This window comes from Eleutherodactylus coqui, chromosome 3 (genome assembly GCF_035609145.1).
Source record: "Eleutherodactylus coqui strain aEleCoq1 chromosome 3, aEleCoq1.hap1, whole genome shotgun sequence".
Classification (NCBI taxonomy): Eukaryota; Metazoa; Chordata; class Amphibia; order Anura; family Eleutherodactylidae; genus Eleutherodactylus; species Eleutherodactylus coqui.
The window spans coordinates 298198623-298222002 of NC_089839.1; the positions used below are offsets into that span (position 1 = coordinate 298198623).

The window sequence follows — 23380 nt, forward strand, 5'->3', positions numbered from 1 at the left end:
CTTGGTTTCTCTTGCTGAGAACAATCACATTTTGTTCTACTGGCTAACACGGTACCAGATCTTTGAATGCGCCTTCAAATATGTATACTTCTGCATGTACAGTCACTAGAATAACTAAGGACACCCTCTTTGAATTCAATAGTCTTACATATCAGGACATAATAAAAATACATCTGTTCCGTCGAATTTCTTAAAAGAGGTAAATACAACCACAAACAAACAGCACCGTACGACAGATTACACCGTATCATTATTTATTTAACAAAACCTAGACTAAATGCAGAAGCAGTGTGTGAAAAATTAAGTACACCCCATGAATCAGTAGCTTGTAGAGCCTCTAGCAGCAATAACTTGAAGTAGTTGTTTTCTGTATAACTGAAGCAGGCTTTCACATAGTTCTGGAAGATCTTTGGCCCACTCTTCTTTACAATGTCACTTCAGCATAATGTGGTTTGTGGGCATTCATTTATGTACTGCAGCCTTAAGCCCTTCCCACATTAGAATGTATATGTACACCCTGGGTGCGAAGGGTTTCCTGCAAATGGGCGTACAGTTATATCCCATGGATGGTGCTGGCTCAGAAACTGAACCTGCGTCATCTGCAGCGGGAGGCGGCTGTGACTGACAGCCAGCCTCCCACTGCAACAGAGGGAATCGGTGATCAATGTTGATCGCAGCATGTAAAAGGTTCAAAGAGAGGACGCTGCCTCTGTGACATCGTTGGCCCTCCGTCATGTAATCGTGGTCATTGGTGTCCGGGTCTGCCATGGCCTGTGGTCATTATGATAAGCAATAATGCATTGCCGTGCAGAAGTACTGCAGTGTATTTTCAGATCAATCATAGCATTGCAGGTTCAAGTCCCCTGTTGTTGTTGTTGGCCATTCAGTCATTCTCAACTCTCAGCGACCCTAAGGCCGCCTGCAGACGGGTGGGTTGGATCCTCGCCGTGGGACCCGACCCGAGCGCCTGCAAGAGCAGCGCATACTCACCCGCGCCCGCGGCTCTGGCTGTTTGATGTGCCGGCTTGCCGGGCAGCCGGCACATGCGCAGACCGGAGCCGGCGGCCCGGCAGTGATGTTTCTGTGCGTCGCAGAGAAATAGAAGATGCCGCGATTTGTTTGCCTAGGATTGCATTTGCTAACGTAATCCTATGGCAGCTTCCAGGCGCGGAAATTCCACGGGAAATCCCAGCCAAAAGGCGAGCTCCCTCCATGTTTTTCGGTTTTGCACTGTGTTTTCCAGTTGTGTGATATCCATGCCAGTATTCGCTATGACAGTATCGGCCATCGTGTTCTTTGGCTACGGATCTTCTTTTGTCACTGATCTGTCCAAGCATTATAGATTTTTCTAGCGACTCTGCTTACATTACATGGCCAAAATCTGTGAGTCTGAGTCTGGTCATCTTTTCCTCCGTGAGTCTGAGTCTGATCATCTTCCCCTCCCAGTGATCTATCGTGTCTGATACGATTCAGGACTTCTCTGTTTGTTCCTCTCCCCATCCAGGACATATGCAGCAGATTTCGACAGCACCACAGCTCCAACGCATCAGTCTTCCCTCTTTTAGCTTCCGAAGTCCAGCTTTCACATCCATACATGGCTCTGGGGACAACGGTGGTTTGCGCTATCCTGCGTTTAGTTGCTATGCCGATATCCCTACTTTTCCAGATTTTGTCCATGTTTACAATCGCGCTTCGCCCCAATGCTATCCTACATTTTATCTCTGGCATAGATTCTCCAGCAGGGTCAATTTTCAAACCAAGGAAGATGAAGTCTCGCACGCATTCTACCGCCTCATTGCCGATTTTGATTTGAATTTGGCCAATTTTTGTTTTACTTAAATTCAGGTAGAGGCCCATTTTTTCACTTTCAGTTTAAATCTTACATATCTTAGCTACTTTAGACCATCTTCTGCTTCAGAGCGGCTTCAAATCCCCTACAGCGACATAAAAAAATGTTAAAGAAAACCTAGAAAATTAGTAAAAAAAACTATGTAAAAATAGTAAAAAAACTTTTTTTGCGCATTTCCCCTTCTTTGTTTAAAACGAAAAATAAAATAATTTTCTATAACACATCTGATATCATTGCATCCATAACGACCTGTACAGTAAATTGAACACACGTTTTATCCCGCATGGCAAATATTATTACAAAAAAAGCAAAAATGCTTTGTTCATTTCACCTCCCCAAAATATGCAATAACAGTTATCAAAAAAGCAATGTGTACCCCAAAAAGGTACCAATAAAAAAAACCAGCTCGTCACACAAAAAACAAGCCCTCACAGAGCTCCATCAATGGAAAAATAAAAACCGTTCCGGGACTTTGAATGATATATATATCCCAGAAAATGGGTTTTATTGTGCAAAAGTGAAAAAAGAAACCCTAAAAATATATATAATTTAAGTGAAGCTACCTCAGTAGAGGTCCAGTGCGGTGGTGGTGAATATGTCCTTGTGCTAATTAGGTGGCCTGCTGGTGGAGTAGCAAGAAGGGTATATGCATGAGATGTCAGGTGCACCCAACCCAGTTAACGTACAACCCATGGGTGGACGTCTGAAGAACGGAATGGTATGAACTAAAAGGCTGGGAATAAGGCACAACCCTTAAATGGACATGCACATACACAGGTGCTTGTCATCAAAATTTCTCGGTTTTTATTTGGTAAAACCAGCCTAAAAATAACGCAACGGATTTCAAAGCAATGCAGTGCGCCTTCTTCAGTATTGCTGGAGACATGTTGTACATCATATATATAAAATTTAAGAGTGGGGAGATATGATTGAGAGTACACATAGTGGGAGGGAGATATAGAGGGAACAGATAAGAGCGAAGATAAGATGGAAAAAAATGAAGTATTACATTGTTTCGAAATATGTTGCGTTTTTTAAGCTGGTTTTACCTAATTAAAACTGAGAAATTTTAATGACACACATCTGTGTATGTGCATTTCCATTTAAGGGTTCCACCTTATTCCCAGACTTTTAGTTTATACCATTCCACTAACCGGTTGAGGTCCCACCACAGCATATCAGTCGGGTCAAGGTTTTGACTTTGACTCGGTCATTGGAACTCCTTTATTCAGTCAACAAGTCCTGTGACTGCAAAGGATAAGCCCAAATCATCCCCTCTCCACCATGTGCTTGACAGTTAGTACTTATTCACTTTTCTAATTCTACTATAATGAACTAACGGGCCTTTAGAGTCTGGGATGGAGCTCTTAGGGTTGTTTGCAATTTCTCTGAGCATTGAACGGTCTGACCTTTTGCTGGGATGTCCATTCCTGGGAAGATTGTCAACTGTCTTGAATGTTTTCCGCTTGAGAATAACTTTTCGCACTGTAGAATGATGATCTCTAAGTTGTTTGGAAATGGCCTTATAGCTCTATGGTCATTGAAGATATCATTTCTCCTTGACATTGTGTTAAGACACGCCTGAATGCTCCAGACCAGCAAACTGTCTACAACTTCTGTTTTTTTAGAGATGGTCAGACTTGCTGATGATGTATTAATGAAGGGCATTTGATAAGCAACACCTGGCAACTATTAACCCTCTTAATTCCTCTGGAGGCAATAAAGGTGTACTTATTTTTTCACATGCTGCTTCTGCATTTTGGCCTAGTTTTAGTTAAAGAATGACACCTGAGGCTGTACCTATGTAATTTTAACACCTTCTAAGGACCAGATGTTTTTATTATGTTCTGATACAGAAAATCACAAAATTCAAAAAGTTTGTACTTACTTTTTCTCATGACTGCAGACGACTTTTGACCTATTTTTGGCATTATGTACATTTTCTGCAGGATTGCATGAGCCTTTCTTGGAGACTGGTTATTTTGTATCACTCATTGAGCTGAAGTAGTAACTGATCCATGTGAGAAATGCTCCATGTAATAAATATACCCTCGTAATCCTTTAGTGGCCACAAATCACTCCCTAAAAAGTAATAGGATTTTAATTATTAAGGCAGCGTTTCCCGTACAGGCTAAGATGTATTAGAAATGTCCTGTATCTTCCCCAGTAGAAGCCTAATGATTTTCTGATTTAGACCCTCTACTGTCTGCAAATATTGTCCAAGATGTGTATACAGGGACCCTATAGAGCAGGGCCCCAGCTCACACTAGCCCTACTAATCTTCTTAAGTAATTTGTGGAGAACTATATATCCTTAGTAAATAGGAGAAGGAGCAATCACTGTAGGGGTCAAGCCACATGTACCTCCTACAAAGGATGGGTAAGGAAGAAGACTGAGAAGCTGCAGGTGTCAGGGGTGGGGGAGGTTGGTAGTGTAATTAATTGCTTTAACTATACCATATAGCACAATGCCTAAATAAGACTTCCACATAGTTACACACCCCTGAGATTGGCTCTGTATACACTCATTATTATTGCACATGTGGACTCACATTGAAATATATTATTACCAAACCCCAGATAAAGGTTGTAGCTAGAACAGGTCCTCGGGGGCGGTGCTTAACACAGCGATTCTCTCGCTGCTATTCTTTAAATCTCTATGCAATGTTTTGCCCCCCAAATGCTAGGAGTAGCGCAGTATATCAGTTTAGCCTGGAGTTTTCCTTTAAAGTGAATGTCCACCTGCTTTGTCTGTTTAAAAGAGTTGTCCAATAAATAAAGTTATCACCTAACGACAAGATGGGGAGTAATTACCTGATTGTTTGGGTCCCCTATGGGTCATGAGAAGAGGGGTCAGAAAGGTCCCAAAATGAATGGAGCTGCGGTCAAGTGTGCATTGACACTCTGTTGGTTACAACTGAGCTGTCAAAGAAAGCTGAGTTCGAGCACTGAGCTATCTCCAGCAGTCACTTTGAATTAATGGAGCAGTGGTGCACATATGAGACCATTAACTTGGCAATCTTCTAAACCTTTGTTCTTGTGATCACCGAGGGTCGCAGTCGTCAGACCCCTGCTGGTCAGATAGTTGTCCCCCCTATCCTACTTTATTTTATGGGACAATCCCTTTAAATAGTAACATTCTGGCTACCTGCAGTCAGCGCTAGGCCTTAGTCACACGGGCGTTTTTTCACGCGATTTGCGCATCGCATGACGGATGCGCATGCGCAAATCGCGTGACCGGCGCCGAAAAATTGGCCCAAAAATCGCCCGAAAATCTGTTCCTAGCCGCGTTTCATTAGAAACGGGCCGGAGCTGTCCAGCGCATTGCATTCAATGGAGCCGGCAATACAGCGGCTCCATTGAATGCAAGCGCTGCGGGCGAGTGTGGGATGAATTGTCGGGAAGGGGTTAAATATATAACCCCTTCCCTGCAATGCATCCTTAAATGTGAAAAAATAAAAAAAAAGGATGTACTCACCTGCTCCCGGCAGCTGGAGATCCCGGCGGCCGGCCTGCAGTGGGTGTGAAGGAGGTGTGACTCAGACTGGCCCCTGATTGGCTCAGCGCTGAGCCAATCAGAAGCAAGTCTCAGTCACACCCATTCATGAATTCATGAATGGGTGTGACTGAGATCTGCCTCTGATTGGCTCAGGCTGAGCCAATCAGGGGCCAGTCTGAGTCACACCCCTTCACACCCACTGCAGGCCGGCCGCCGGGATCTCCAGCTGCCGGGAGCAGGTGAGTACATCCTTTTTTTTTATTTTTTCACATTTAAGGATGCATTGCAGGTAAGGGGTTATATATTTAACCCCTTACCGACAATTCATCCCGCGCACGCCGGCAGCCCATTGCTTTCAATGGAGTCGGCTGTATTGCCGCTCCATTGAATTTAATGGGCAAACATTGTTCTTCTCTTCCACAGCTGTTACAGCTGTGGCAGAGAAGAATGATTTGTCTTCTGTATGTTCTCAATGGGGTCGGCGCTGCTGCCGCCGGCCCCGTTGAGCGCATATAGAGAAGAGAACAGGAATCGCAGATCGCAGATAGGTGCGATCTGCGATTTCTGTTCTCTAATTTATCGGACGAGCGCATAAAAAGCGCTCATGTGTCCGATACCATTGCAAAGCAATGGTTTTAAAAAATCGCCGGACGCATGCGCATGCGCAAATCGCTGCAATAAACGCCCGTGTGACTAAGCCCTTAAGGGGAGCTTGAACTCAATAATAATCCACAGTAATTAGCAAAAAAGAACCACGGCACTCACTCGACCCCGCCAGAAAAGAAAACTTGGGGGGGGGGGAAGGGACAGAGAGAAATTCAAAAAAAGTTTCCTTCTCTGTAGCAAAAAAAATGTTCATGCAAAGCCAGCAACGGGGCTATGGACCTAAGCCCCTTCCACGATCCCAATACTATAGCAAAGCTGTGGCAGCATATAATGATGCAAAAAAAAAGGCTTCTTGATTAAAGGAGCATATTTTATTGTTTCACAGTTTTAAAAGAGGCGACGTTTCGACCTACAAACAAGGTCTTTTTCAAGCCAACAAACTAGTGAAAACACAGTTCAGACTCCATGTTCCGTAACATGGAGTCTGAACTGTGTTTTCACTAGTTTGTTGGCTTGAAAAAGACCTTGTTTGTAGGTCGAAACGTCGCCTCTTTTAAAACTGTGAAACAATAAAATATGCTCCTTTAATCAAGAAGCCTTTTTTTTGCATCATTATATGCTGCCACAGCTTTGCTATAGTATTGAACTCAATAATAACACAGTATAAAGTAAGCTCATCAGCTCCCTCCAGTGGTGGCTGCAGGTAGAAAGAATGTTAGCATTTATCTTAGTGTCTACGCAGGGGATTTAGAGCGCAGTATCAAAAATATTCACTTTTTCCACCTATTATAAAAAGTGACTTGGAAGAATATATTGTAAAATGAAAAGCCATATAAATTCTTCTGGTCGTGAAAGAACAAACTCCAGTTTGACACAACTTGTAATAATTCTGTGTAGGTAGCGGAAGCTGCTGCTGTCATCTATGATTGGGAATCGGATGAATCAGCAAGCAGTAATTTAGCGCAGTTCAGGGGCTGATAGTCCTAAGTCTGAGATTCACGGATCACTGCCGAAGCTTTTTTTTTTACCTCACTCATATTTTTTTGGTCGTAAACCAGATTTTATTCTGCTTCATATATTACTAATGTCTTGCTCTACACCTCAAGAGATACAATGTAATGTTGCTGCAGGAAGTACAGTGCCTTGTAAAAGTATTCAACTCCCCAAAAAGTTAACAAATTTGTTTAGATTACAAATCACCCAAAAGTCATTATTTCTCTAAAATTCGTTTTTTTTTTTTTGTAATAATTAATTATTAGAGATGAGCGAGCACACTCGCTAAGGCACATTACTGGAGCGAGTAGTGCCTTAGCCGAGTATCTCCCCGCTCGTCTCTAAAGATTCGGGGGCCGGCGGCGGGCGGGGAGCGGCGGGGAAGAGCGGGTAGGAACGGAGGGGATCTCTCTCTCCCTCTCTTCCCCCCGCTCCCCGCCACAACTCACCTATCACCCGCGCCGGCCCCCGAATCTTTAGAGACGAGCGGGGAGATACTCGGCTAAGGCACTACTCACTCGAGTAATGTGCCTTAGCGAGTATACTCGCTCATCTCTATTAATTATCCAAGCCCCTGTGAGCTCCAAGTTTACACCAGGCTAAATCTGTCACTTTTACCAAAAAATTGAAGCAACTTTGCAAATGATATTGGTTAAAAATCTACTGCCGTTTTGTGTACTGCACGTGTCTCCATGGTTACAGGGGTGCCCCAAATCTTTATGCTGCTTGAGGTGAAGTGTCAAATGACACCCCCTCTTTCCCCAGCAAAAAATCCCCAAACCTCCATTCATTTTACAGGTATTGAAAGTACCAAAACACCAGATTCCCAACACATATTTGAAGCATTGACATTTGTCAGAAGTGACAGAGTAATAGTGGCCCCCTTAGTGGCCCCAATAGTAATAGTGACCCGCTTAATGGCTCCAGTAGTCATAGTGATCCCGTTATTGGTCACAGTAGTCATAATGACCCTATTAGTGGTAACAGTAGTAATACGGGCCATGGTAGAGGTCCAGCTGTATTAGTGACCCCGTTCGTGGCACCAGTAGTAATAGCACCCCTGTTAGTGGCCGCAGTGGTAATAGTGATGCCCGTACTGGACCTCTGGCCAGGCGGCAACTCTAAAAGCAGTGCACTCACTATGTCCGCAGCTCAGGTCGGGCGGCCGCCACACTGTGGTCACTATGTGACCCTTGTCCTTTTTCCCTTGACATCTGCACTGTGTACAGGCCAGCATCTGCTTGCCATAACATAGACACTGGGGAACAGGTCAGGGGTCCTAGACTGATTACAACATTGTGACCATCTGACTGGAGCTGTGGACAGAGTGCACTGCTTGTGGGGTTGCTGCCCAGCCATCTTATAGCTGGCAATTATTTTTCACTGACTATTAACCCTTTCCAATTCACTGTCTGACGTCTAAAGACATTATGATTTAAGGCTGTACTGCTCCGATGTTGGAAGACGTCCGTCGGGGTTCTCTTACTGTACATTGTCAACCTCGCTGCTGTCGGAGCCTATCCAACGTGTCACCTCATGCAGTACTGGCTTTAGCCAGCAGATAGCGCCATTGTATAACGGCAGAAAAAAGTAAGCCCCGTGGGAAAACCAGGATACAAATTGGATTGGAAAGGGTTAATATAGCTTGCAAAAAATAAATACCAGACGGGTGGCAATGCACTACCCTTCTGAGGTCCTGTAGACTGCCAACTGAAGCGGCAGGCTCAGGTCGTCTCATGGAAGGGGCGCTCCTGCAGGGTTACAAACCCTTTGTAGTCTGATCCTGCAGTCATGTGTTGCTCCACTCCCTCTGTCCATTCTTCTCGCTGATCTACAGATCAATACATACAAGTAGAGTATGGTTGGCTTTATGTAACTCTTGGCCAAACAATCGCTCAAACAAGTGATTATCAGTTATGGTTATCCCATGTGAATTTGCTCAGTAGTCACTAGTCGCTTCATTTCAGCTCACTGGAAAACAAAAAGCGACTAATGAGCGATTCTTGTGCAGTTTAAACAGGCAGTTGTTAATCAATGACTGCCTGTTCACTGTGAATGCAGACGGACAGCAAGAAGAGAACTCCGATGCACTCCACCTCCATTCACTGAACGACTATTCCTCCTGTATAGGAGCGATAGTCATTGGGATGACTGTGAGTTGCTTCCACTCCCAACTGTCATACTGTAGAAAGTAACCCTAACACATGACTGAGGGATTAGATAACAAAGGAGATGGTTTTCAGCCTGCAACATTGGATAGACATAGGTCTGCCCAGGAGCTGCAGACACAAAACGGTAGAATTTTTTTAGCAAATACTTTTTGTTTGTTTTTTTTCCCCATGTGCTGGAGCAATAAGAAAATTGTTTCAAAAGTGAACATGCCCTTTAATACCGTGTTTCCCTGAAAATAAGAAAGTGTCTTATATTAATTTTTGTTCAAAAAGGTTTAACTTTTTTACATGTATAGCTGCCTGAACACTATTTAAATTGACTTTTTAAATTAACTGTTAGCAGGGCTTAATTTTGGAGTAGGGCTTATATTTCAAGCATCTTCAAAAAGCCTGAAAAATCATTTTGCATCCTCAAAAATTCTGGAAAATCATGCTATGTCTTATTTTCAGGGTATGTCTTATTTTCAGGGAAACAGGGTAGCTACTTTCGAATAGATTACAGTCACAAATAAAAGTGTTTGTTCCTGAATTACAAGTAATCCAAACATGGGAACCCCATTCTCAGGATAGGTGGGACAGAGCATCTATTTCTAGCTCCCCAGACCCTGCACTTGGGGAAGATAAAGTTTAAATTGCACCCAAACTCGGCTTTGCACTCCCCAAAACACTTTCTTGCCACTACTGACTGTTTACGGACAGGCAGATCAATCACCTAGGTTTTGCTCACTCACTGAAAATACTTTCTTCTTCCGGTTTCCAGCAGCCCAAATACAATTACTTCAGCTTTGGGATTTATGAATTGCTTAGCTCCCAAGGACAGACTAATAAAGTTTTAAGACTTTATTCTAAAAGGTAATAGCACTTATATAAAAAGTATACAAAAAGGATAATGTATAAAGGGGTAAGTAACATGCAATATACACAGAACAGTTATGAAAATCAATAATAGAAGTACCAGTCTTAGGCCTCATGTCCACGGGGGGGCGGATTCTGCATGCAGGAGCCCACAGCGGAATCTGACCCTGCCTGCGGCCAGCGACCCTGCGTACCTGTCCCTGTCTTCTTTTTTCTGTACTGCAGCTGTATGCAGAAGTTCCGGCCAGCGCACATGCGCAGTGCAGTTTTTTTTTTTAACTCCTGCTTTCCTGCAGAATCCGTGGCCCGGACGGACAGTTTTCATTGACGTTAATGTAAGCCATCCGCACGGAATCCACACTAAAATGGAGCGTGCTGCGGTTTGTTTTTGCATGTGGAATCTGGAAAACAAATCCGTATGTGTAAATTGAAGTACGGACGCCCATGTTTCCTTACGGGCAGCTTATGGGCACCCGCGTGGATAACGCAAATCAAATCCACCCATGGACGTAAGGCCTTACAAAGTTGATTCAAATAGTCCTGGCTGTGACGAGCACACTCAAATACAGACAGTCTTGTATACAGATACAGCTCCTTTGTCTGACAATTTGGGGAGGACAGAAACTATGGCTACCATATTTCATAACATATCTACATATAGACACCAAACACCATATGTAGAATATTATTAGTCCAGCAGGTATGTGATTCCATGTGTACTGGGGATCGCACAACAATTGGAGTGAATGCATTAGACTCACAGTTGACTCCCGATTCTTAAAATAAAACTAGTTTCAGGCTAAACCTCTTAGATGACTCATAATTCCAGTTATTAACTTCTCCTTCGATCGATAGCAGTGTTTCAACTCAGAAACATATGGAGTCTGGGGTTTGCATATCTGTGTGCATAGGGGTGTTATTGGAACCAAACCAGCTTCCTCAGATTTCACACTTTGTTCCAAATTGGTTATTTGAGAAGACATGCATGTAAGGAACTGACAATGACACAGACTGTACCAAAGGCAGTACACTTCTGCTCTTTATCAGGAAGTAACACAACTCTTTACAGATAAATGATTGCATCAGAAAACAGGACTGTACAGAAGGGTAATCGTATTCACACCAGATTGGTTACATACATACACAAAATGACGTAACAATAGAGATACATACCCTTAAAGTCATAAGAACTCAGGATAGGTTTTAATTTGTAAGGATTAACATATGTAAATGACTTAAGGTGTGTGTCACTATTAAAATACATGATTTCTAAAAAAAAAAAAAAAAAGAGAAACGAAACTCGTACTGTGATCGTTAGCCTAAAAAGTGCAAAGGTGGGTGTGAGCAGCTTCTCTTATCAGTGGAGTGGGCCTGAGATCACTCCCAGGCCAGTTTTCCCTTGAGAACGATGCAAAGGAGAGAATACAGGAATATTGCCCACACAAGCATAAAATATTAACACATTAACTATTTGCCTGCTGCTCATACTAACAGGAGGACATACCAAAAAATATATATATTTATGGGCATATTTGTATAGGCTGTTGTGAGAAACACAGAAAGTGCATAGAAAGACGTATGTATAGATGTGTGTGTGTGTGTGTGTGTGTGTGTGTGTGTGTGTATATATATATATATATATATATATATATATATGTATGTGTATATATATATATATATATATATATGTATATATATATATATATATATATATGTATATATATATATATATATATATTACACACACAGATATATATATATATCCCACAACAGGATAAACAATATTGTCTCCTGCTTCTTGGTAACTTCATTATTCAAGGGCAAAAAATATCCTGCACTGTCACAAAGAGAAGGGAATCAAACGCTCCCTATTCAGGTATGACAGAAGCCTAATGAATATTGATTGAGCTTCACTCATGACACGATGCATGTATAATAACAACTAGCACAGCAGTATCCATGTATTTCACAGTCAGCCTTTCCCCTAAAGAAAATGGCTGATAACAGGAAATGATAGCTGACATATAAAGATGGAGGAATCTTCTAATATCATACTTCATAACAGTGGGTTCTAACTGGTGAGACCCCCACCAATCAGCAAGTTATCCCCTATCCCATGTATAGGGGATAACTTGTAATTCTGGTACAACGTCTTTAATGACTGACCACAACTACAGTATATACTTTAGTTTAAATAATATATCTCAGTTTAATTCCTCTAATTCTTTGCACTAAAGCGCTTAACTGCTTAGGAAGAACTGCAGCACTCGTCATCCTGACTTTTCTGGTTCATGAATAGAATACTAGTATACTAGTGAAGACTGACTTGTAACGTAATTACAACAATGCAGGTTTTTGGTCCATTGAGAACTGGGTGAAAAGCCCCACAGACAGTGGTTGTTATACTGGTTGTCAGCAGTGCGGGGGGCCGCACACAAGGGGACACCTGAGCAGCTTTTCTATTAGTGGAAAATGCTTTTTAATCCCTTCTATCTAATGTGGCGGCCATGTGAGGGAGGTTGTTTGCTCATTAGCAAATATACCACAGACTGAAAATAACCTTACATGAATACCGAAGTTCACAAAGTGACGCATGTGTGTGAGCCGAGGTGTGACTCGCTTCTCGCCTTGTGCATCACATACAGTGACACAGCAGAGCGATGGGGGCTCATTGTAATAACTGATGAGAATGGGACCTGGAGCTAAAGCTAATAATAATGTGTTACTCCACAGAGGAGGCGCCGGCTCTATTACTGTTTATGGGGAAATATTTATCTGCAAGTTTGCATAAAGCTCTGGGGAACAAAAAAACAAATCTGAGATATTTCTAATATGCAGATGTGGAAGAAACTGAGTCTTATGTCTGGGAACAAAAATGTGCAAATGAGAGGGCAGAAACATGCGGCAAGATGCAGATGTCTTTCCAATATCTATCTATCTATCTCATATCTATCTATCTTATATCTATCTATCTATCTCATATCTATCTATCTATCTCATATCTATCTATCTATCTCATATCTATCTATCCCATATCTATCTATCTATCTATCTATCTATCTATCTATCTATCTATCTATCTATCTATCTCATATCTATCTATCTTCTATCTATCTATCTATCTATCTATCTCCTATCTCATATCTATCTATCTCATATCTATCTATCTATCTCATATCTATCTATCTATCTATCTATCTATCTATCTCCTATCTATCTATCTATCTATCTATCTATCTATCTATCTATCTCATATCTATCTCCTATCTATCTATCTATCTCCTATCTATCTATCTATCTATCTCATATCTATCTATTTATCTATCTCCTATCTGTCTCATGTTTATCTATCTATCTACCTCATATCTATCTATCTATCCCATATATATCTATCTCATATCTATCTATCTATCTCTCATATGTATCTATCTATCTCATATCTATCTATCTATCTATCTATCTCCTATCTATCTATCTATCTCATATCTATCTATCTATCTATCCCATATCTATCTATCTATCTATCCCATATCTATCTATCCCATATCTATCTATCTATCTATCTATCTATCTATCCCATATCTATCTATCTATCTATCTGTCTTATGTCTATCTATCTATCTATCTCATATCTATCTATCTATCTCATATCTATCTCATGTCTATCTATCTATCTATCTATCCCATATATATCTATCTCATATCTATCTATCTTATATCTATCTATCTATCTATCTCATATCTATCTATCTATCTATCTATCTATCTATCTATCTATCTCCTATCTATCTATCTCATATCTATCTATCCCATATCTATCTATCTATCTATCTCATATCTATCTATCTATCTATCTATCTATCTCCTATCTATCTATCTAGCTATCTATCTCCTATCTCATATCTATCTATCTCATATCTATCTATCTATCTATCTATCTATCTATCTATCTATCCCATATCTATCTATCTCATGTCTATCTATCTATCTCATGTCTATCTATCTATCTCATATCTATCTATCTATCTCATATCTATCTATCTCATGTCTATCTATCTCATATCTATCTATCTATCCCATATCTATCTATCTACCTCATTATCTATCTATCTATCTATCTATCTCATATCTATCTAGCTATCTATCTATCTCATATCTATCTATCTATCTATCTCATATCTATCTCATATCTATCTATCTATCTCATATCTATCTATCTCATATCTATCTATTTATCTCATATCTATCTATCTATCTATCTCATATCTATCTATCTAACTATCCATCTATCCATCTATCTATCTATCTCCTATCTATCTATCTATCTATCTATCCGTCTGCTATCAGTCAAGGTTTCATTAATTTTTTAACAGAAAGACAGAATCTTCAAGTGACCTTATTTGCATCTATATGTCATACTGAGACATGGCATTAGTGTGTTCCTAGCCTACTCTTTCTTATCTATGTATCATTTTATTATCAATAGATAAAAGCAGTAAAGGCCCTGTAACACGGAACAAATATTGTTCAAAAAATCGTTTGAACGAGTGAAAAAGAAAAATAAACACTCAGTGTTAACGCCACGATCGATCAACAAACGATAAATTGTTCGCTTTTCGTTCATTCAAAGCAGGCATAAAAATCATCGCTGGCTATTCGCTAATCACTCGATTTAAATACCGATCATTTAGTCGTTTTTACTTATGGCCCATTTAGACACGAGAAGCGCTCAAAAATCGCTCAAACCGGTCTTTTGAGCAATTCTCAATGCGTCTAAATGCACTGACATCGTGCAGTTTTCGTACACGAGTTATTGATCACTCACTTCAAGTTTTCTTGAATTGAGCCATCAGCTGTTATCAGCGCAGCCGGCTGTGCTAATAAGATTCTCTGTGCCTGTGTCCTGCTGTGAATTTACAGCGGGGCACAGGCTGTAAGCCTGCACAACAATACAGCTGTTTGCTTATGCAAAACAGCTGTATTGTTCTATTAGCGGCTGCAGCTGTGTCCCACTTCAGCTGCATAACTGTATAGTGGCTCCTTAGCTACTATAAGGTATGCAAAGATGATCTCTCAAAACTCTCACTCAAACTATCTTTTGAGCGACTTTTGAGCGATCATCTGTCAGTGTAAATGGAGTCTTATACAGTGATTGTAAATGACTGAACAATTTCTTGTTTGAACAAGCCAACGATGTATCTGCCGGTGTAAACAGGTTGCCGGAGCGAACTCTGACATTGTTCACTCGTTCAAATAACAAATCAGCCGGTCTGAAGGTGGTGTTACCCGGCTGACTATCATCCAAGTAATCACTCAATCGAGCAAATGCAAACGATAGTCTTTCTGTGTAAAGACGGCCACCAACGGCTCTCTAATCATTTCACTTCAGCTCACTAGACGCTGGTTGATGAAAAGTTGTCTGGTGTAAAGTCACAGTCGTTTGTAGTTGAGCGACTTGCGAAAGATATGTGGATAAACAAGTAATGAACCACAGGTGCTCTGCGTAAAAGCATTATGAACACCGCTGTTCGTACGCTACAGCATCGGTTCTGCCGTTCATACGCTACAGCATCGGTTCTGCCGTTCGTACGCTACAGCATCGGTTCTGCCGTTCATACGCTACAGCATCGGTTCTGCCGTTCGTACGCTACAGCATCGGTTCTGAGCAACTGTCTGAATGATGGTTGCTCAGCATAAAGGTACTTCTGACTTGGTTTTTGATACTTTTCATGTAATTTGATTCCATTTAGTGACTGATACATTTTTTCCCACACACAGACTCCATCGCAGCAGAGCAACATCCTAGACAATGGACAAGAAGACATAGCTATCAGTCAGTGGAATCCTTACCCGCTGGGAAGAAGAGACGTGCCGCCAGAGAGTGTCGCTAAGAAGGTACATGAATGACATACCCCTAAGGAGAACCTTGTGCAGCTGTAGATGTGTATTAGGTAGAGTGCAGCCGGAAATATTCTGTGCAACCTGCAGATTTGGGGCATTTTTCCTTCCACTGATGGTTTCAGTAATTTTACATTCTCTCTCCCCCTTCTGAGTAGGCGGGTGTGATGTCAGAGCTCTGCTGTCCAGCCCGTTAGCTGTCTACCCACTCCTCCTCCTCTCTCACAGCATGCAGTTCTTTTGCATATCCTGCAGCAGCATCCCCCTCCTCTCCTCTCTATTACTTGATGTATTACACTTGATAGATCTTTTTAGTTACCGATGATATTTGTGAACATTCAGACATAGAAAGGGGAACTTCTGGCTGCTGGAAGGTGAGGAAGACGACAATTTCCTTAATGAAATATATTACAAAGTTGCATATATTTGCATATATAAATAATGGAAAAAAAATGTTGCCCCCCCTTATGGATCCACCCAATTTACCATTTCACCAATCCATTTCATAAGCTGGTCTAAGTAAAGCACGCCCTGGCATTCCTGCGACAAATGTATTAAGAGGTGCTAGCCTTTTAACGCTTTCCAATCCACTGTCTGACGTCTTCCTACATTCTGATTGAAGCTTGTACAGCTCCAATGTCAGAAGGCGTCTGACAGGGTATTCTTACCGTCTATTGCCAGCCACTACGCTGTCAGAGCTTCTCTTGTGCACACTATTGTATAACAGCAAAAAGAGAAAGCCTTTTAGGAAACCCTGAATCCAAAATTGGATTGGAAAGGGTTAATACATTTCTTGCATCTCACAGCATCTCCTTGCACCAGATGGAAACCTACAGTGCACCAGGTCCAAGCTGTATAGGTTTCTGCTATCATGTGCACCAGTTTCTACATACATTAGAGTATATTAAGATAGAAGTGAATGAAATGACTGATGGTTGCTGGCTTGAGGTCCACTAAGGGTCTCTACTACTGGGGCCACTATGAGGATCAGTATCACTACTGGAGCCATTATGGAGGTCACTATTATTACTGGGGCCACTACGAGGGTCACTATTATTACTGAGGCCATTATGGGAGTCACTATTACTACTGGGGCCACTATGGGGGTCACTATTACTACTTGGCCATTATGAGGGTCACTGTTACTACTGGGGCCACTATGGGGGGTCACTATTACTACTGGTGCCACTATGGGCATCACTATTACTACTGGGGCCACTAAGGGGGTCACTATTACTACTGGAGGCACTATGGGGGCTCACTATTACTAATGGAACCACTATGGTGGTTACTTTTAATACTTGAACCACTAAGGGGGGCACTATGAATGCTGGGGCCATTAATGGGGTCACTTTTGCTACTGGGGCCATTAAGAGGGACACTATTGTGTACACTGCTGGGGGCACTATCACTCTGTCACTTCAGGCCAGTCTCGATGGTTCAAATATATGTTCTGCATCTTGTATATTGGCACATTCGGTGGCTGTAAAATTAGTGGTATTTTTTGTTGTTGCTTTGCCGGAAGGAAAGTGGGCACCATTTTTTACTCTGCATCAGGCAGCATAAAGGCTTGGGGCCGCTCTGACTCCACCGTGGCTGAGCTGTGGATTTCTGCCAATAATTGGCACACTGCACACTGTATGCAGAATTTCTGTCCTATTTTTTGCACGGAATCCACGTCAAGAAGTGACACATCATTTCTGTTTTTCCCTCACACATATTTGAAATCCGCGTGTAGTATAACTGCATTCCGTATAGGATATGGCGAGGAATCCCATGGAATATAATCAGATGCTGATTGGCTGTGGAATTTACAGCGGTATCAGCACAGATTCTGTATCACCATCTGTGGCTAAAATCCACACTGTTACAGTGAATGTGACATCCCATGCACGCCGATGCCCCCTAAAGCTAGGCCCTCCACGTTTTTTAAAAAACTAGCAGAGCCCTGCGTAAAAGCAGAAAAAGTCACAGATTTGAAAAGTGCCCCATAATTGCACCTTTTGCAAGCCAGATTTCTTGCATACATGGCATAATGCATATGACCCATTATCCTAAAATTATTCTTTCAGCAAAGATATATTATGTATCACGAAAAGTTATACAATTTTCCACTGTACCATCTACATCAATTCTTCATGATTTTCAATATCTCTGCTTCTTATCATTCAATAGGAACCTTCTTTGTTTCCTTCAAGGGGATAAAATCGGTCCTAGTCATGTGTTAAGGTCCATTTACACACACAGATTGAAAGATCAGCCATCGTTTTGCATAAAAGTACTAATAGGCACTAATTGCTATTAGTACTTATCAGCTTCATTTGCATGCAAATGAGCTTGTGGGAGCTGTTAAACCTCAGCAGGAGGTCTGAGCTCTGTAATTAGCTGTATTGTTCAGTCTCAGGCTCCCCTTGGAGAATTCAGCACCATGGACAGCAGCCACAGCATGCAGTCCTGCTAATCAACTGTTCTGCTGAACCACAGTTTGAAGCAGAACTGAAAACCATTGTTTGGCAGAAAAATGAAAGATGGCCACGTTTAGGTTGGGTTCACACGGGACGGATTTGCTGCAGAAATTCTGTGCGGAATTTCTGTGCAGCAAATCCGCCCGTGCCTCCTAATCCCGGCATTAGCCAGCCATGTGGATGGGATTTTGCAAAAACCTCGTCCACACGGGCAGCCAATCTGTAGTGGCAAAGCCCGCGCTGCGGCGCCGAATTGACAGACGCACGTCAATTCTTTTTTTTTTCATTGCAGCCTTACTCCTCTCTATGGGCAGAAAAAGCAACAACGGAATGCAGGCAGCCGAACAGCTCCCAAACCCATGGCAGTGCTTTTCCCGCAGAAATCTCACGTTTTTTCGGTGCAGCCAAACCGCAAGATTTCCGCGGGATTTACGTCCCGTGGGAACTCAGCCTTAGACACAAAGATTATCGCTCCAAAGACGGCTTTTGAGCGATAATCGTGTCTAAATGGGGCTATAGAGATGTAGAAAACACAGCTTTGTAACGAGTCATGCATGTATGTGTCCATCACATCACCAGGACAGATTCTTAGTCCCTGGAAGTAAATAATGACAGCAAGCAGTGATCTTAAAAAACAATGAGGACTTGATACAAAAAGTATAGTGGAAAATTGTATAACCTTTCAATTTACAAAGGATAATATTCACTAGCTAAAACTAGAATTCTTAACTTCTCCAGAAACGAGTCACAAACACGGAAATCAATTCTCTCAATGGCGAAAGGGTAGAAAAAAAAAATCTGCATAGCAACAAGGCTCAATTTTCTCACCTCTCCCTCCAGTCCTTTCCACAGGAATTCCTAAGTGTTGTGTATTTTTCTTCTGCCTCGGCATGAGCCATGACCAATCTAATTACAGGTAGCTCACGAGTGCATCGCCCTATGTAATGACCTGACTGCATGAGGCCTCTACTGTAATGGCGCTGCTGAGAACCATCAGCGGGCATCCGAATTAATAGCTTCACTCAGACCCTCAGGGTGCAGCCCCCATACAATACAAAAGTCCTTGTAATTCTCCGGAGACTGCGTGCGGTCTGAAATACATCGACTGCCGGTCTGTTCAAGTGAATCTTCAAAAATAACACAAAAAGCATCAACCGGAGACATCAAGTATTGCGTGACAAGTTGTGTAGATATTCGCCGTAAGGGCACATGGTAGGATCTGCCATGCTCGGAGACGATTTTCTAATGTTGGGCTGCGGATCACCTCCATCAGTTACAGCATTGCCAGTTGTTTTCCTGTTTTTGACTCCAAATATCCCTATAAATATAATTTTACCTAATTAATACACTATGTTAACAGAAGTACTGGGATGCAATATGGTGTTGGGCGACCTTTGGCCTCAATGACTGCAGTAACCCTCCGCGGTCGCTATCCCCCATATTCCCATAGATGTGGGGAGGGATTCGCCTCTATTCCTTGAGGAGAGCTTCAGATAATGATGCGGGAAATGATGGGTGTGTTGGACGTGGACGGATATGTCATTCTAGTATGTCCTAAAGATCCTCGATGGGATTGAGATCCGGACTTTGGGCCGGCCAGTGAAATTCGCAGAAGTTCTGCTCCTCAAAGGAAGCCTCAATACTGCGTGCTGTATGACATGTTGGTAGAGACATAGACCTGTACCAAAGTATTGCCACACGGTCGGTGATTCCACAGTGTCCGGAATGTCTCTGTACCTATTGGTGTTGAGGATGGACTTCACTATAACCAATGGCCCTCGTCCTTCCCAGCAGAAACACCTCCACACCATAATAGAACCTCCAATCTAAGAGGCAACTCTTGTGACAACTTAACATTTTGATGGGTGGAAATTTTTGAAGCTTTCACCTTTTGGGTGGAGTTGCGTCATTTTATTATATTAACTGAGAGCATGGCCATCAAGTTCCATCTCTACCAAATCTTGTTTCTTGGTCCAGAGAACAGCAAAAAAAAACCTTTCTTGGCAATTATGACCCACGTGCTTCTTGAGCTCACAAGAGCTGTTGAATAGATTGCTTCCAATGATCCAGTCTTGGCCAAATAAGAAGTTAAATCTACCCATCCAATAGGATGTTTGACCTCCTTTGGCCTTCAGAACTGCAGAAATGAATTGTGCCGTCCATCCACAACTATCAGAGGACCCAAGGTGTGCCAAGAAAACATTCCCTGCACCTACATTACTCCACCAGCCAAACAGGAAGGGTTCATCAATTCATGCTGCTTGCACCAAATTCTGACCTCCAATCAGCAACAGAAATGTGGATTCATCTGACCAGGAGATGTTCTTCCGCTGCTCAGTGATCCAGATTTGGCCCACTAGAATCTCGCCTTTCTGTTTCTCTTTGACAGTAATGGCGCAAGAACTGGTCGTATGCTGTTAGAGCCCATCCATACTAAGGAATGGCGAGTTGTGTGTTCATAGATGGTAGTTGGAGCACCAGCATTGTATTCAGCTGCAATATGCTTGAACAGGCGCCGCACATTGATCAGAACTATTCTTGACGTTCTCCTCCGACCCCTTTCAGCAAGTTCTTTCTGCCCACAGGATCTCCTTTTGTTGGATGTTGATCAAACCATTCTCAGTATACTTTCCACACCGCTGCATGAGAAAACCCCATGCGGTTGGCAGTGAAATCTTGTCCCCGGGTAGGCTAGCATTGATGACCCAGCCTCATTGAAAGTCACTCAGGTTGCTGGATTTTCCCATCTAATGTGGATTCACCCTGAAACTGATCTACGGAAAGCTTGTCATGTAATTTTATGCTGCACTCCGGGGTCGCGGCTGATTTCCATACAGGGAAGCACCAATTGTGAAAGGGCTGTGGTTTCTAATAAAGTGGCCATTCATTGTACGTGGTCATCATTTCAGGCCTTGGTTTGGTCACGTATGGCCAGCTCTAAAGGTTACATTTGCACTATATTGTGCACTGGGAAAGTACAGCTCTGCAGATGACTTTGGAAGTTTCAGAACTTCTCCTTCTCAATTATTTTTGCTAGTAGCGTAGCCGCCATTGCATTGATAGAAATCAGTAAGAACTTTCTAAAGTTGATAGATGTCTGCAGGGGAGAGATGATGGTCAGGTATCAGACACACGGGAGGTCCTCTTCTAGCGGAACGTGTGAGATGTACTGTAACAATTGCTTCTTTTCAGCTTCCTGAAGCTTTGCCTAACGGGTTACATTACCCACAGGCAGGTAGCCATATCCAGACGCTGATGGGATCGCAGAGCTTGCAGCACAGGTCGAGGGAGCAGCCGCATTATGAAGGTGGAATGAACAAAGTGACCATTCAGCAGTACCAATCTCCACTGCCCATCCAGATCCCAGCTGCACAAAGAGGCCCTCAGTCCGGACGCTGCTTGATACAAACAAAAGGACAGAGGAGTATGGATGGATATCCAGAGCAGGTAGGAATACTTAATTTATCTACTTTCAGCTGACTCAGAGCTCTAATCTCCTAAATAGTTAATAGATATCAAACCTTCAGCTGCCACTAGAGGGAGCTTAGGAGCTTACTGCAGTGCAACCCTTAGGTTAGATGGCACCCTGTGCCGCATTTTTTGTGCCCACCCCCTGTCATAAGTAAGAAACAATATATATTGCACAGACAGGCAGTCTACCTATATTCTGCATGTGCAGAAAGCAGCAAGATAGCGGCGTACCCACACCAGAACAGCTCAGTGAATAAATACAGCACCAGAACCAAGCTCATGAATACAGCAACAGAAACAAACTCAGTAATAAATACAGCATGAACCAATCTCAATATATAGATACAATATCAGAAGCAAGCTCATAGCATAAATACAGCACCAGAGCCAAGCTCATATCATAAATTCAGCTCCAGAACCAATCACAGTACATAAATACAGCACCAGAACCAAGCTATTTTAATAAATACAGCACCAGAGCCAAGCTCATATCATAAATACAGCTCTAGAACCAATCACAGTACATAAATACAGCACCAGAACCAAGCTCTTTTAATAAATACAGCACCAAAACCAAACTCATATCATAAATGCAGCACCAGAACTAACCTCAGTACATAAATACAATACCAGAACCAAGCTCATAACATAAACTCAGTTGTAGAACTAAACCATCGTGTTGTGGGAACACCAATGGGCTGACAGACGAGCTTTAGGAACATCAGAAGAGAGGAAACCGCACCAGGAGCATGATGATTCATGTAGTTCCACAACATACTGCCGCATAGAGGATGAAGATCATCTGAGCAGGCGGAATCACCCCCACCCTACATAGACTAGGTGCCCTCCCTACAAACTGGTGGCTGTGACCGCACTGTTTACACATAGCTAAAGCCAGCCGTGATTGCATGTTATATATACATCGAACTCAATAACAGAACTGTATACTGTAAGGCCTCATTCACACGGGCAACAAAGTCGCACAATTTTGTTGCATTGCAACAATGCCACAAATTGTGTGTTTGTTCAGCCCATGCTTTCCAATGGGTTAATTCACATGTGTGATGTTTTGTAGCATGCGACATCCTGGCACAAAACCTTGTGGGTCCGGCGATATGCCCACGACTCATGAGGTTTTGTAGCCCAGGTTTCCCTATGGAACCTTGCTCTCTGTTGCATCGCAACATTGACAATCTTTGACAAAGCCATAACCTACTGTCAAAGCCATAACCTAAGCCCTAGCTGCAGGAAAAAAAAAAAGTATACATCACTTTAGAAGCGCTCTCAGCCCGGGCGCATCTTCTCTTGATCCCCCACACTAGTCTTCTTCACCTCTTCTGGCTGGGGATTAAAAATCCCCGCCTCCTGGAAGTGCTGCCTCTGATTGGCCAAGGCTTAGCTAATTACAGTCAGCGCTCGATGAACCAATCACAGACCTTCATGGAGCGCTGGCTCTGATTGGCTAAGCCTCAGCCAATCAGAGGCAGTGCTTCCAGGAGGCGGGGATTTTTCAATCCCCAGCCAGAAGAGATGAAGAAGATGAGTGCTGGGGATAAGCTGCAGCGGAGCCCTAG

General features: G+C 42.4%; 1 protein-coding gene across 1 annotated transcript in view; it reads left to right on the forward strand.

Annotated features, from left to right (window-relative positions):
- The window catches only part of LRRC7 (leucine rich repeat containing 7), a 345019-nt gene that overhangs the window by 296118 nt on the left and 25521 nt on the right, over positions 1–23380 (forward strand). The window contains exons 23-24 of the mRNA XM_066597771.1: positions 15751–15867; positions 21528–21782. Of these exons, the coding sequence (XP_066453868.1) occupies positions 15751–15867; positions 21528–21782 (372 nt within the window). The remainder of the gene's footprint in view (positions 1–15750; positions 15868–21527; positions 21783–23380) is intronic.